Raw genomic sequence first — 16,148 nt, forward strand, 5'->3', positions numbered from 1 at the left:
CAGCTGACTATGGAATATTTAATAGCGAGGAAATTTCATGACTGGACTTGTTGCACTGGTGCATCCTATCACATTACCATGCTGGAATTCATTCAGTTCCTGAGAGCGACTCGTCCTTTCACACATGTTTGTAGAAGTAGTCTGCATGCCTAGGTGCTTGATTTAATACACCTGTGTCCATGGAAGTGATTGGAACACATTAATTGAATGATTTGGATGTGTTAGGGAATACTTTTGGCAACATAGTGTATGCCTGACCTTACAAACTCTATGATTATAACAGTCATTTTCACTGTTTTCAGAACACAAGTTATGGTTGGAGATATCATGACCGCCACCCCACCATACAGATGTTTTGGGAGGTATTTGATGAACTAACTGAAGAGCAGAGGAAAGATTTCCTTCGTAAGTACTTGCTGAAGCCTCCATTATGATATGTTACTGAAATCACACTGTATCATATAAAACATTAGATTTTTCTGCACTTTACCAAGATACATTAGAGAGCAGCATTGTTCTGATTAATATACTGTAAAGCTGCTTCTAGCTGGTGGACTGAGCCGCCTCACCTTTCACCTGGCTCACGTCACACACCTGGAGAGACTCGACCTCCACCTGTGTTGCCTCACGCGAGATGATCTAGAGGCTCTGAGTCAGTTGCTACCAATCTCACACGCCGGACACTAATCGCATGCTCGCTGCAGCAGTCATGTGACTCGTTGTTTTTCAGTCCAGGTGCTGCCCTCTCTCACTGCACTGACCGAGCTTGATGTGTCATCCAATAAGGAAGTGGGAGGTGTGGTCCACCTGCTGGTCTCCGCCCTCCCTGCGACACAAATGAGGCGGCTGCCATTCAACAGCTGCTACATGAGCAACGAGTCCTTCACTGCTCTGGGTAACACACACACACACACTTGTTTATTTATAGAAGTTTTCCTTCAAGTCATTCTCCCTGAATACCTCTTCCACCCTCTAGCCTGAAATGGTGAAAACTTTGTGTTTATGCATCAGCCCTGGCGGTGTCCTATCTGCGCACGGTGGATATTTCCTGGTGTAAAGTGGTTGGCGGTCACTTGGCGCTCCTGCTGGATGCTCTGCAGCCATCAGTCGTCAGCGAGCTCCGTCTTTGCAGCTGCGAGCTCACCACTGATGACATGCAACATCTGGGTAACTAACACACAATGACATTATACTTTTTCTTTTTTGGTCTGTAGTGGATCATTAGGCTGCATAAATGTATATTAAGACAAGTAAAGCCTGAAGGAAATTGATATTTCTTTCATTTATTTCATGCTGCCAGCATCTGTAGCTGTCGTATAAAACAAAACAATGAAACTATTCGGTGTTATTTTTGTCTCCATCAGAAACATTGTGAACAAAACAGTAAAGTGAACAGGCATAAAGTGATCAGTTATCAATGGGTCCTCTTCCTCTGTGCAGCTGCCGTGTGCAGACGGGGCTGTCTCTCCTCACTCCGTGCACTGGATCTGTCCTACAACAGCTTGGTGGGAGACAACGGTTGGTGCAGTCTGTTTGCAGCAGGAGGTCTGGGCTCTCTGGAAGACGTGGATGTCAGTTTGCGACCTTCAACCTCTGCTCTGTGCTCAGCCTGGCTGCCCGCTCTGCTCCGAGCTCTGCCTCAAATGCCGGCGCTGGCTCGACTGGCCATGCAGAGGTGGACAGCTGACTGTCAGGAGAGAGAGCAGCTGAGGTACTGTCTGAAAAAGAGGAGCGTCCTGCTGGAAAGGGATCCAGATTTACAAGACACATCATCAGCATGTAAAGGGAACAGTCAGGAGAGCCTAGAAGAGAGTCAGCCTGAGGAGATTGGAGCGGACCGCACTGGAATTTACTGTCAAAGAGCGACCCACTTTGTTGCTTTATTATTATTTTTTTAAGTCTCTGTTACCACAAGAAGGTCAGTGTTGACGTCAGCTGCATCACGTCTGATGTAAACTGTGTCACACGTGATGGTTTCAGGGAATACTGGGAACTTACAGAGTTAAGCACAGCTGGTGTGGGTTATCATATTTGTCGTCTCTCACCTTGGCTGCAGGGTCTGGGTCTTTCCAATGCAGCAGTCCTAACACTTGAGACACACATGCCGAGAAGTGGGGATACCTGGAAATGGACAAAGGCTTTCAGCAGAGTTTTAAAGCAGCTATTCAGGAAAAGAGCTGTGAATTATCTGCATACCTTGTTAGGTAATCAGCTATTTTGGGGTTCTTTAACAAATCAACCAAAAGGTCGACTGAGTATTTTCTCGTCAGAGTACCTTCACCGTTCACGATGATGTTGAGCACAAGCTGGAGCGTTTGATGGATGTTCTTTGCATCAAAGAGCTACGAGGAAATCCCAGAGAGTAGAGACAGGATATTATGTGAATCAGCATGAATGTTGTTTGTTGTTCAACAGATAAAAACAAGAAGAGAAAATAGAAACAAAGTAAAAAAGGAACAATTGTTTCTGCCGTTAAGAAAAAAAAATTGAGTCATGGCAGAGACCTGCAGAAGTCTTGAGTCTCATTTGATGACATTTTGTCAGATTGCCTTGTAATTTAAAAAAAACAAAACTGTTTTTTGAGCAAAAGTTCTCCAGGTTTTTTTGGAGTTCTTTCAAAGTTTTCTTATTTTTGGACGTTAGCTGCTTTTTCACTCTTTTTCAGTCCAGTCTGTGCATCTGAACATTTACAGAAAGATTTCTTTGTTTCGTCTTTAGACACTTTGTTAAACGCAGATCCCAGCAGAGTTCGCCTACCTTCTCTCCAACCTTCTCAGGTTTTGTGGATATTATACATGGTTATGCTGAGAATATGTCGGCTACTTTCCACTGGAAATGCCTTTTGGTTAAACTGTCAGCGAGGAATTTGCACTGTTACATTTTTATATAACTTTAATGCAAAAAAAACAGCTGCTTGTTTAAGTGAAAATACACTGATGGGGTTTTTTTCTATTCATGAACAGGAGTGTGATCAGTTTAATAAAAGAAAAAATAACCATAACCAAGATATGAGGGGAAATCTTGGACAAATACAAGCAGACTGGAGCAGCCAGCGTTCAAAACACCGACGTTCAAGGTAACAGAAGGTTCCCGAGCCACATCCACCCAGCTGGTTTCTGTGTTTCTTGTGTATTTGTGTACACTGTGACTTCATGGCTGTCTTGGGCTCCAGCTCTTGTTTTGGTGTCTCATTAATTTGATTTAATGTCCTGCTTAGTGATAACATCACTCTTGGCCTCCCTGCACTGGCTTCCAATTGAATTTAGGATTCATTTTAAAGTTCTTTTATTGGTTTTTAAATCTTTAAATGGTCTGGCACCTGCTGAAGCCCTATGTCCCCACTCGTTCGCTCCGGTCAGCTGAGCAGCTGTTGCTCTCAGTCCCCAAATCACGGCTGAAACTGAGAGGAGACCGAGCGTTCTCTATCGTGGCTCCTAAGCTTTGGAATAATCTTCCTCTTCACATTAGGCAATCGACATCAGTGCTGGTTTTTAAATCCAGATTGAAAAAGCATTTTTATTCACTGGCTTTTGACTCAGTGGTTGACTGACTTGTATTTTATTGTTTTTCGCTATGTTTATTATTGTATCGTATTTATTATTCTTATGGTATCTATTATGTTTCTATTGTTCAGCAGTTTGGTCAGCCTTGTGTGTTTTTAAAGTGCTATATAAATAAACAATGATGATGATGATGAACATAGTAACGTGTGTTGGGTTGCTCTGTCTTCAGACTCACTGTCAGACTGATTAGACAGTGAGTCTGAAGGTGAGAGTCCTCACTGCCCACGCCTGTCTTTGGGTCTGACCAACACCGTTTCCTGTGTGTCATTCCCCCCTCGCCTTCCCCCCATCCGTCCTGTCTGCACTGACCTCTCCAATAAAGACAAAAGGCCTCATTTTCTGAAACTCTTCCTATCCCATCACCTTGCGAAGAATCACTTCACCATGTTGATTAATAAGGACGGTGGGAATGGTTTGAAGTCTCGTCACAGAAAATGTGCCAAAGGCAAAGAATCTGAGCTTGAAATAAAATGAAATGAAAGATCAGCCCCACACAGGGGTTAAATTCAGATGGAAACTCTTATCACACAAAGAGAACAAGCGAATAAATATATCTGAGTGTGGCCCCTCGACTGTCACAGTGTAGCTGACATTTGATCTTATCATGTGTTAAAGCTATTTTAATTACTGAAGAGAACCAGTGTCAAACTCAGCCCAAGTATGGTTGTACGTTAATCCTTAAAGCAACAACGTTTTTAAAGTTGCAGCGTCATTTTTACACCACACCTAAAATCCCACTAATCGTCCGGGCTCTTCACCCTCTGACCACACGCTGGGGTATCTAACACCACATGACCCAAATGGAAACTATGTCAGCTGAAAGAAACCCATCGAAATGTGCAACACTTAAAACTTTGCCTGATTGGAGCATGGCTTCAAATACAGCCCTGAAAACAGACAGGCGGTCGTTGGCATTTCGTTACAAAGTTTCCTTGTTCAAAACTTCTGCTTCATTATAACAACCGAGTGACTGGGATCTACGAGCTGAGCTTGTGTAAGATGTCTGACACTGGAAGCCCAGGTGAGCGGCCATGAAACATGTTTAAAGAACGGCAGCTGTTTTATCATAATTCTGTGGAGAGCTTCATCCTAATGAGGGCTCATGTCCTGAGCAGGGATGCAGAGGAGGAGGAGGAAGGTGCTGGACACATCAGTGGCTTATGTGCGTGGAGAGGAGAACCTGGCCGGCTGGAGGCCCAGAGGAGATAGCCTCATCCTAGAGCACCAGTGGGAGCTGGAGAAGATGGAGCAGCTGCAGGAGGTGGGGCCTTAAAAGATTCATAAAGAAATAAATCTGTTTAATATCATTGAGGGAAAAATGACTTTTCAGCTCAAAGACCAAAGTGCTATTCTAAAAAGTTTTTTCTTAGAGTACAGACTTTACATGACTAACCTCCCCTCTTCTCCCCACCTCACATTCGCCCCCATCTTTCGTCCAGGTGGAAAAGACCCGTCACCTTCTGGGAGAGGCGGCTCCCGTGGGAACAGCTCCCACCACCAAGTCCCTGAGTGAGTCTCTGTCCCCCAGCGTGAGCTCCGGCACTCTGTCCACATCCACCTCCGTCTCCTCGCAGATCTCCAGCACCACCTTTGAAAGCGTGAGAAGGAGCTGGCCACCAAGGTGAGAAAAACGTGGGCTTAGTGGGCGTTCTTGTTGCTGTCTTCTTCCTTCTCTGCTCGGAGCTGATCGGTCTTGTTCCTGTTGTGTTGTAGTGCCTGCACCTTCTGACACACACCTTCAATACTGAATACAAGCAGCTGGTGAACAGCATCAGTGACTGCAAGGTGAGAAATAATACAAAGAAATAAAAAAAATAGCCTTTCTGTGTCACATCAGGGAGTTCCTATATTGACGTCTACCTCATCCTGCTGTTGTTTCACTTCAGCTTTCTCTCATCTCACCGATCGGACGTGATCCATCCGTGACGAGCTTCAGCAGTGCCACCCTCACCCCTTCCTCTACCTGCCCCTCTCTCTCGGACTCGCGCTGTGGCTCCATGGGCCAGAAGTAAACATATTTTTAGGAACATTGACCTCGATCTGCAAACGGTTATTGACAGGTTATCTATTTGATTCTAACTTGGTGTGATTTGTGTTAAAGGACCCCTGAGAACAGCTCACGTGCCTCCAGTCCCTCCTGCTCAGACTGTGAAAACTTCCCGATGGTTCCCACTCTGGAGACCTCCTACCTTGCGCGGGCTGCAAAGAACGAGTTCCTGAACTTGGTGCCTGATATTGAAGAAATGCGACCAGGGTGAGTAATGCCATATTAACCCAAATACTGTCACTATGACATGTGTCTCACAGACCAAATGTAAGTCGACACTCATGTTCTCTAGTTCAAGCAGAAATGATGTGGATCGATTCAAATTCCTGAGCCTGGATGATTTCAGCTGGAAACAAACCAACTCTGCTTCTTCCTCAGATAATTCAATTCAATTCAATTTTATTTATATAGCGCCAAATCACAACAAAAGTCACCTCAAGGCGCTTCATAGATACAGAGAAAAACCCAACAATCATATGACCCCTTATGAGCAAGCACTTTGGCGACAGTGGGAAGTAAAAACTCCCTTTTAACAGGAAGAAACCTCCAGCAGAACCAGGCTCAGGGAGGGGCGGGGCCATCTTCTGCGACCAGTTGGGGTGAGAGAAGGAAAACAGGAGAAAGACATGCTGTGGAAGAGAGACAGAGGTTAATAACAGATATGATTCAATGCAGAGAGGTCTATTAATGCATAGTGAGTGAGAAAGGTGACTGGAAAGGAAAAACTCAATGCATCATGGGAATCCCCGGCAACTATGCAAGTTGTAAACAGTTGTAGGATTAAAGATTATTGAATGTACAGAATGATTATTTACACAGAGCTATACAGTAGTGCAGTTAAGATAAGTGAGGGTGTAGATAGTTTCTACAGAGGCTATATAAAGTGCTAGTGGTTGTGAGTGGTGGTTCACTCCATGTTATTATTGTGTGTTTGAGGGTACAGTTGTCCATTGTGGGGGTGTGTATGTTCAGTGCATGAGTTTAACGTGGGTCAGATGTCAGGAGGCAGAGTTCAGGAGTCTGACAGCTGTGGGGAAGTAGCTGTTCCGGTACCTGGTGGTCTTAGTCCGGAGGCTCCTGTGGCGCCTCCCAGAGGGCAGGAGGGTGAAGAGTCCATGTGATGGGTGACTGGGGTCTTTGATGATTTTCCCAGCCCTTTTCAGACACCGCTTCCTGTAGATGTCCTTTATGGCAGGAAGTGGTGCTCCGGCGATGCGCTGGGCAGTTTTCACGACCCTCTGCAACGCCTTCCGGTCCGAGGCAGAGCAGTTCCCGTACCAGACTGTTATACAGTTGGTCAGGATGCTCTCGATGGTGCAGCGATAGAAGTTCACCAGGATGTCTGAGGACAGGTGGTTCTTCCTCAGAGTCCTCAAGAAGAAGAGGCGCTGGTGAGCCTTCTTGACCAGCTTGGAGCAGTTGGTCGTCCAGGTGAGATCCTCGGAGATGTGGACTCCCAGGAACTTGAAGCTGCTCACACGCTCCACAGCCGTCCCCTTAATGTGGATGGGTGGATGTGGGTCAGCATTCCTCCTGTAGTCCACGATGAGCTCCTTGGTCTTCTCGGTGTTAAGCAGCAGGTTGTTTGTGTCGCACCACTCAGCCAGACGATCCACCTCCTCCCTGTAGGCGGCCTCATCGTTGTCACTGATGAGGCCAATCACCGTGGTGTCATCTGCAAACTTAATGATGGTGTTGGAACCATCAGCAGGTCTGCAGTCGTGGGTGAAGAGGGAGTAGAGGAAAGGGCTCATCACACAGCCTTGTGGTACACCGGTGTTCATTGTGATGGTAGATGAGCAGCGGTTATCCAGCCGGACATGTTGGGGGCGGTTGGTCAGGAAGTCCAGTAACCATTTGCAGATGAGGGAACTGATGCCCAGGTCTGTCAGTTTCCTGATGAGTTGTGAGGGGTGGATTGTATTGAATGCTGAACTGAAGTCTATAAACAGCATTCTGGCGTAGGTGTTGTTGTTGTCCAGGTGTGAGAGGACAGAGTGCAGTGCGATGGAGACTGCATCCTCTGTGCTCCTGTTCTGGCGGTATGCAAATTGGTGGGGGTCCAGGGTGGGGGGGAGACAGGATTTGAAGTGTGCTAGGACCAGCTGCTCTAAGCACTTAGCTATTTACAGTTCATAACAAGAGACAAGGCACCATTTCTCTCCTTTGTGTTCCAGTCATCACAGCAGATTAAACTTTTAAAATATTTGCAAATAGTATAAAGAAATATATAAAGAAGTAAAACAGTAATTTATTAATACTTAGAAATACTAAAACTTACATTTGTCAGCAAAAACTGCTGCCATCTGAACCGAAACGTTACAAACCAGCTTACCCACAATCTGTGTATTTTTCTATGCTGGCTACTTAAATTGGCATCCAACAAGCTATTTGCTTTAATCTTTTATTAGACAAAGGCTGACTGGTTAGTTCAAGCTTCAACTGCATCCAAAGGACTGAAAATGTTTTAACACAGTGACTGAACTTGATTGAAGTCTCCGTAGTTTGTTGAATCTGTTTCGAGTGACTTATTTTCACAATTCCAGGAATTTTTAAAAGGCACCAAAAAGCATTACAACGCTGAGCTCGAGTCTGTGGACTTCAAAGGAAATGCAGAGGAGGCCAGGGTCCACATCAACAGCTGGGTGGAGAAGCAGACACAAGGTAAGCATAATGTAACTTTAAATGATCTCCACTGTAAATCCTTGGGGATCAGTTGTGTTGTGTTCAGTTGAGACATTATTACCGGATTGTCCACCGTCCACATTATTTTCTGTTTCCAGTTCTTCCAGTCTAATTTCTATTCAGTATTAAGCAGCACTATCTCTGGGTTTTACTGTTTGGTTTCATGCTATTAATAAAACCATCACAGCAGTATGTTGCTGTAAATAGCAGGCCAATTCTTCTATTCTTATTATATTATGTGATGGGTACTTCTACTTTGATCACTTGTGTCTTTAACATATTTTTATTTTTCAGGCCCATTTAGGATTGGCTGCTATTGATTCTATATCTTTATATTATCTTAAGTGCAGCAGGAAATTCATTCATTGTTTTTATAAAAGCGCGATACAAATACAGGCCATTTATAAATCTACCATCTATAATAATAGGATACAAGGACTTTCTATGAGGGTTATAGGACTGTGGTGCCACCTGCTGGAAATGAGACAATCTTAATCCCATTATTTTTGTAGGAGCCATTTTTGGGTTGATACCTCATGTTGCCGCTAGAGGTAACCTTTTTAAGTTTTTTCTTTTTTTTTTAAACTTTATTTAACAAACAATGAGTATACAACATACGAACAGATGAAGTATACAAAACAACAGAACATGAACACAAAAAGCCAAGAGTAAAAGAAAAAGGTAACAATTATAAGAATTCACATACATGTATTGTTTTGAGAGCCTTTGTGTTGGTGGAGTCTGATATTGATTGTATGTACATTTCCACATCCTTAAAATAATGACAGAAATATGGTGTTTTGTTAGTAAACTTACATTTATGGATAAAAAATGTAGCTAAAAGTATGAACAAATTCATCATAAAAAACATTTCTCATACTTCTTGGGGAACTTAAACAAACAGAATAAAACATTTTCCCATCGTAAAGAAAACTCCCTTAAAATATGGACAATAACAAACCTGCTAAATTCCTTCCAGAATCTCTGTGTAAAAGAACAGTACCAAAAAAGATGCGTCACAGTTTCTGGATGATCCCCACAGAAAGTACAATTAGTATTTATGTCCCTTTTACATTTGACCATGTAGTGACTGGCTGGATAACATTTATGTAGAATTTTAAATGAGACTTCTTTCACCTTATTTACAATCAAATATTTATGGGGGACCATCCAGACTGTCTTCCACTTGATATCTGGAACATATCGGTTCCAATAAGATGTTATATATGGGAGAGAGACGATATCTTCTTGGAATAACTACGTATTCTCTTATTGCTGTTACCAAGTTCCTGTGAAAAGCAGATTTTTCCTATTGGTGACTCAGCTGGATCAGGGAGAGTGACTGAGGCAGATATTGAGCTGTCAGTGTTTTTATATAACATTAAAGTCCCTGAGGGTGTGGCACCAAGCACCACTGAGGATTCCACCTTTTTAAGTTCCTGTATGGTAGGTTTATGTAAGGTATTTAAGGTGGACGCACGTAATCAGCGTCAGGTGTGTTGTTAATCATAAGAAGGCAAAACGTTTGTGACCGCTGCGCTTTTATCTTAAAATGTTTGGAACAAAGACCAAAAAGGACAAGATAAGTACTGCTGGAGTTATTGGACTGTTTAATTAATTCATGCATACCAGAAGCATCGCGTCACCCCCGCTAACAACCACCTCAGTGGCTTCAAGCCTACGCTTGAATTTTTGTTTTTTGTTCCCTGTTATACTGATCATAAAGCTTTTTCCCCTTTTTTTAAAATAAAAACCATCTTGCTGTTGCCCTGTTTTCTGATTTTATAGCTGAAGATGTTGTACAGTAACTAGTGCATCTTTGGTAATAGTTAATAGTTTTCATAAATCCTTTTTACCAGATAAAATCAAGGACTTGCTAAGCCAGGATGCAGTGGGTAGCCTGACGAAGCTGGTTCTCGTGAATGCCATTTACTTCAAGGGCAGCTGGAACACGCAGTTTAAGGAGGAGAAGACTGCTGATGTGCATTTTCGACTGAACAAGGTAACAGTGCAGAAAGGCAGCATAGGATGGTGCAGTTATACTTTGATCTGTCATACTACAAACGAGCTGTGGACTTTGCTGAATGAGAACATAAAGCCTGGAGCTCTGAGGGGATAAAATCGTGCTTTTAGGACGATCACTTTCCAACTTTATGCAGTTATGCAATGCAGTTTATTATTCATGTAATATCCAATAAGTTCTCAAATAAATCTCAAACAACAGCACATCACAAACTTCGGCTAACAAGAACAAGTTGTGTTGTGACGTGTGCTCTACATCCAAATCCACTCAATGGCTGGAATAAAACCATGACAGAACTTTTTGAGATCATTTTGAGACTAAACACAAAAAACATTTCTCTTGTCTCCCCTATTTTTCAGAACGACACTAAGCCGGTGAAGATGATGCAGCAGAAAAGTAAATTTCCTTTTGCGACCATTCCTGAGGCCAACTGCAAGGTAACATCCATCACTTTCAGCTTATTACAGGATTTCACCAGCATGATCTAAAACTTGTCTTTTACAAATATCAGCCTAAATTTCTAGATTAGGAAGTCAGATCATCTTTGATGGAGTAATAAATAAAAACAATGTTTCTGGACAGATTCTTGAGATGCCGTATAAAGGAAATGACCTCAGCATGCTCATATTCCTGCCTAATGACATAGAAGATGATACCACAGGCTTGGAAAAGGTAAGATGCACTTACCAGTACTTTAATGTCCAGTTTCAATCAGACAAGCTAGTGACACTGTATCCACACAGCTGGAGAAGGAGCTGACCTATCAGAACTTTGTGGACTGGACTCGCCCAGACATGATGAGCCCCAACGAGGTTGATGTCAAGCTCCCTCGATTTAAGATGGAGGAGAAGTATGACTTGGAGAAAATCCTGACCAACATGGGAATGGAGAACGCTTTTGACATCTACAAGAGAGACTTCTCTGGTGAGAAATATTGCACCAATGAGACACACTGAATCAATTATACAGTTATATTGAGAGCACAAAAACTGCAAAACATCATCTGTTAAAGAATAAAACACAACTGATTTCTGGGCTCTTCATCTACTAGGAATGTCTCCAGCAAATGACCTGATAGTGTCCAAAGTTGTCCACAAGGCTTTGGTGGATGTAAATGAAGAAGGAGCTTAGGCTGCTGCTGCCACTGGGGTTGACATGGAAGTCCGCTCTATAACGATTCCCGCTGAGTTTGTTGCCGACCATCCCTTCATCTTCTTCATCCGACATAAACCCACCAAGAGCATTCTCTTTGTGGGCCGGTACTGCTCACCCGAGTAAACACGAGCTGACATTGACATGAATTAAACATAAAACATTATATACAGTATAAGATTTTGTAAGGTAAACCTAGTTCATACAAATGAAGTAAAGAAAAGTTATTAAAACAAAACGTGCCTTGCTGTTTATTCTTTCAGTGTCCCACAGTAGCACATTTCCTGCTAGGAAAATGTCAGAAGTCACATCATTTCTGTAAATTGGGAAGTAACTGTAATACATCAAGTCACCTCTGTCTCTTGTTACCAGGACTTTTTAAAATGAATGGTGCAACATGGAAAGAGGCCCTACACAAGAGTTTAGCTTTGAGCTCAATATGCGATGATCCTTTCAGCCATGACATCTCTGACATGGGAAACCAGGGAATTTGATTAGAAAATGGTGAAGGATTTTCTTTTCAGTTAGAAACTGGATTTGTGTAACATGGTGGTGAAAAGCCCCCAAAGAAAGCAGCATATGATCAGTCGCTATATTGCATTTAATACAAACGTCCTTCGTGTATCCTTTGAATACAGAACAGATCATTTCTGATATCTATGAGTAAACCCAACGAGCACGTGTCCCAAAAGACCCCACAGTGTTTTTATCTGGCTTTTCCCTGACAGTTAGTGGACACTGACAGATGTGTGCTGAATATGAAAGGAAACAAAAGAACTAAAGAAGGTTTGCAGTGTTAAAAACAAGAACTACATGAAGGTTGTTTCATCCTGCTGTAACTTATGACAGAAGCATCTTTTGTTTGTTTTTTCATTTATTTACACAAAGACAGATGTTGAAATAACAGGAGTAACAGTTTAATTCAATTGAAATCGGTCCAATCGTCTATAGTGAAATTATTGTTTTTCATTAGTTGGCAAAAGATGGGGGTTGTTGACGGCAATTCAGTGAATGCAACAGGGGAGGACGCCAGTTTGGATGGAGGGGAATCAGCAGGACAGATGAGATTTTGTTTAGGAGTCGAGTAGTTGTGTGAATGAGGAGAGGAGAGCACATTAGACTGCTGAGAGACGGGGAGGTAGTCAAGCACTGACCACATGTCTTCTTGGATTTCAGCAAAACAGATGGGCTCATCTCGGTCTTGAAATAATTCAACTCGGGGTTGAACTGATGCAGTTTGAGAGGCATCTACAGGAGAGGCAGGGGTGGGTGAGGGCTGCTGAGACTGTGCAGTGATGGGGAGGGGGTCGAGCTCTTCCAGCACTGACAGCAGTTCTTCCTCACTGTCTGCGACAAAGGCTTCCTCTGTCTGGAACTGAAGGGCTGTATGCAGAGTTACACACTTACTCTCTGTCCCACCACTGCATTTCCGGCTGCACTTCCAGGGATGTTGAGTTCAGCAATGACCTTTGGCCTCTGCTCTTTGAGATAGAGCATGAAGGCATTTGGCAGCTTCGTGACGTGTGGCCCATCTTCATCCTGAATGTGTTCACTGACAGGTGTTGCCAGCTGTGGTGGCTCGTCTCCCGCTCAAAGAGGACAAAATAGAGAACAATACAGTGTTCAGCTGCCTGGCTGTGCTTTACACACAGCCCTGCTCTGGTACACACACTATGCCGGCCTTTGTACACTCTCTCCATCTAATGATAGAGAGGAAGGATACATTCACTACTTCTAGCCTCCACTATTCAAATTGAGTATTTTCACAGTGTCCTAAAAGCTTCCCGAAAAGCCTTTACACTATTTTCCAAAACGCTGCATCCAGAGCACAGTCAGGGACTGGAAGGAGAGAGTATATTTCCCCCATATGGACTTCTCTCTTCATTGGCTCCCAATTAAATCCCAAATAAAAATCCAAATATTTGCCCTCACACACACAAGGTCTTGAATAATCACCCCCAATTTTGTCTACAAGATCTCACAGTGCCATATCATCCCAACAGAGTGCTTTGCTCTCAGACTGCTGTCTTCCGAGGGGATTTAAAAGTACAATGGAAGGCAGAGCCATCACTTTTCAGGCCCCTCTCTGTGGAACCAGCTCCCACTTTGTATTCGGGACACAGACACTTGCTCTCATTTTTTAATTAAGCGTGAAACCTTTTTGCCAAAGTCCAATAACTTGAGAGAGGAGCCAAAGACGTCCTCGTCCCAGATTCGTCCCAAGACAGATTCACACCTATTCGCACCTTGTCTGCTGTGACCTGAAGAACTCGCGTGACCATTGCGACTCTCAAGGTGCTAAAAATCACACAAGAGTTTAAATGCGTGAGAGGCCACACTTGAGTAGCAAAGAAGCTTAGCTGATGAGATTAAATGTGCAGTTGCATGAGAGCACTAGTCTTTTTAGTGATCCACCTTTTGACCAGTTTAGAACCTGACAAGCGAGTAATCCCAATGCCCACCTTGTTAATTGTCCTGAAAGCTTCATAAGCCGGACAATGAATCAGTGATGTTGCAGTTTTTCACAGCGATGGTGGTATAGTGGCGAGCATAGCTGCCTTCCAAGCAGTTGACCCGGGTTCGATTCCCGGCCATCGCAGTTGCTTCTCGCAGTGCTGTTCAAGCATGTGGGCTGCGTACTGTTTTACACTAAAAACGTTCTCCGCTCTTTCTGCAAAGGCTTACAATGTCAGGCCAGGTGCATTCTTCATCGGCCTCGCTGCTACCGTTTGCTGTGGAAAGACACTGTTCACACAGGCTTTGAGTTCTCATCACTTCATACCTATACCTTCTTACATGACACTGGGATTGGACACGCTACTTCTTCATAAAGACACCCAGTCCCACTTTAAATATTGTGCTGAATGTTTGGAATGAAGATAACATTTTACTAACCATGTACTGATCAGCTCTTTGCGGTGGCAAAATCATCAGCTGTGTGTGTTACTGTTCATGCAAACAAGCAAGCTAATGTCAGCCAGCTAGCTTCAACCGCAGCTGTGCTGCACCAATCTCACGGAACTGCAAAACCACAAGCTTTCTCACCAAAGTCATGCAGCTACCGCATTTACAATCCAGCGTGGCCGTTGTTGTGCACATCCTACTTGAAAGACGTGTGGCGTAGGACTTGGAAGACGTATGTCTTTCAAGTATGTAGCTCCAAAACCAAATGTGGTTGTTGTGGCCGAGCGGTCAAGGCGATGGACTCGAAATCCATTGGGGTCTCCCCGCACAGGTTCGAATCCTGTCGACAACGGTCAGCTGTTTTGCGGCAGTCCAGACGTTGATTTGAGAAGAAGCCACGGCATGGAGATCACCTGAGAAGGTGCCAGGAGAAAGAGCCAGGCCTTTGCTTGTGAAAATAGAGCACGCAGAAGCAATGGACCCAGCTATGTCCTGACAAAATTAGGCACATATTCAGTAAACATGGCATCCTTCAATTGCTCTCTTAGGCACCCCAGACGTGTAGTCATCCAGGATCCTGTCTGAGTACCGCCAATGACTGATGCGTCTGACAAATGCTGATTGCTTTGCAAGAGGATCGGGATTGGAGGGACAGCGGATTTCACCGGGAATGGGACAACAGCAGAAATAGCTTCAAACATCAAACATTACTGCATGAAAAGCACAAAGAGTGGACACATTTCATTGTTTGGAACACTGCTTTTCACTTCAGCTCTTTGCATGTAAAAACTTTGCTCTTCTCCACAGCTGGCTGACGGACACGCAAAAGCGCAAGAGTGGCCACAGACCCACTATGCCGGCCTTTGTACACTCTCTCCATCTAATGATAGAGAGGAAGGATACATTCACTACTTCTAGCCTCCACTATTCAAATTCAGTATTTTCACAGCGTCCTAAAAGCTTCCTGAAAAGCCTTTACACTATTTTCCAAAACGCTGCTGTGCTGCCCCTTTAATCCTCCTCAGTTCCCTCAGTTTGAGATCCTTCCTGGGCTTGGTGTCATGGTACTCCAAGTTTTGCCAAACTTTGCAACTGTTGTAGCCCCTATGTGTGGCTGTGCTAACGACAAGAACACTTTCACATGGACTTCAGGTGCACAAGCGAGCTTTGAAGAAGTAAAAAAACTCCTGGTGAATAGTCCTGCACTGGCACTGTTTGACCCTGCCTTGCGTGTTGTGATCTCTACTGATGCAAGTGACTATGGGCTTGGTGCTGTATTTGCTCAAGTGCAACCTGATGGCACAGAAAAACCTGTGGCGTTTGCTTACCGCACACTGTCTGCAACAGATCAAAAGTACTCAACTGTTGAAAAAGAAGCTTATGCTTGTGTGTGGGCTGCAGAGAAATGGAGAACGTATTTGTGGGGCCGACGTTTCACTCTGCGGACAGACCACCAAGCTCTGACAACGCTGCTGAGCACCAAAGGGTTTAATAGGGTTGGCATGCGCATCGCCCGCTGGTCTGCCCGCCTCCTGTGTTTTGACTATGATGTTATTTGCCGCCCAGGTTCTCAGAACTATACAGCTGACTGTCTCTCTCGCCTGCCCCTGCCCGTTTCTTCCCATTCCACATCAGATTCAGATCATGAAATGGTAGCCCAAGTTTCTGCTGCCATGTCCTCACTTCCAGTTGCGGGCTTTGACTCTGCCTGTTCAACTTGCCCTGAACTGGTTGCTTTGCGTTCACAAATACAAAGTGGCTGGCCTGCCTCAAT

The 16,148-nt window shown here is 43.9% G+C and overlaps 1 protein-coding gene, 1 long non-coding RNA gene and 2 other non-coding genes across 4 annotated transcripts; all 4 read left to right on the forward strand.

Moving 5' to 3' along the window:
- The first annotated feature begins 948 nt into the window (after positions 1–948).
- On the forward strand, positions 949–3,702 carry LOC143418949 (uncharacterized). The gene is made up of 2 exons (XR_013098895.1): positions 949–1,167; positions 1,441–3,702. It is a non-coding gene; the product is annotated as an uncharacterized LOC143418949 (long non-coding RNA).
- Positions 3,703–5,795: 2,093 nt separating this feature from the next.
- On the forward strand, positions 5,796–11,708 carry LOC143418950 (leukocyte elastase inhibitor-like). Its single transcript, XM_076884680.1, has 7 exons — positions 5,796–5,817; positions 8,157–8,274; positions 10,155–10,297; positions 10,678–10,755; positions 10,901–10,990; positions 11,062–11,242; positions 11,370–11,708. Exons 4-7 carry the CDS (start codon positions 10,699–10,701, stop codon positions 11,447–11,449), a joined length of 408 nt encoding a protein of 135 aa, XP_076740795.1. The 5' UTR covers positions 5,796–5,817; positions 8,157–8,274; positions 10,155–10,297; positions 10,678–10,698; the 3' UTR covers positions 11,450–11,708.
- A 2,289-nt stretch (positions 11,709–13,997) lies between these two features.
- Positions 13,998–14,069, forward strand: trnag-ucc (transfer RNA glycine (anticodon UCC)). The gene has a single exon. It is a non-coding gene; the product is annotated as a tRNA-Gly (tRNA).
- Positions 14,070–14,644: 575 nt separating this feature from the next.
- On the forward strand, positions 14,645–14,726 carry trnas-cga (transfer RNA serine (anticodon CGA)). The gene has a single exon. It is a non-coding gene; the product is annotated as a tRNA-Ser (tRNA).
- Positions 14,727–16,148: the final 1,422 nt, after the last annotated feature.

Source organism: Maylandia zebra, linkage group LG6 (assembly GCF_041146795.1).
Source record: "Maylandia zebra isolate NMK-2024a linkage group LG6, Mzebra_GT3a, whole genome shotgun sequence".
NCBI lineage: Eukaryota > Metazoa > Chordata > Actinopteri > Cichliformes > Cichlidae > Maylandia > Maylandia zebra.

What these genes read in the sequence shown, in the direction of transcription:
- LOC143418950 (XM_076884680.1), top strand. Translation starts at nt 10,699, where the DNA reads ATGATGCAGCAGAAAAGTAAATTTCCTTTTGCGACCATTCCTGAGGCC. An exon ending in TTCCTGAGGCCAACTGCAAG is followed by an intron (nt 10,756 to 10,900) that starts GTAACATCCATC and finishes GTTTCTGGACAG; the next exon opens with ATTCTTGAGATGCCGTATAA. An exon ending in CTACAAGAGAGACTTCTCTG is followed by an intron (nt 11,243 to 11,369) that starts GTGAGAAATATT and finishes TTCATCTACTAG; the next exon opens with GAATGTCTCCAGCAAATGAC.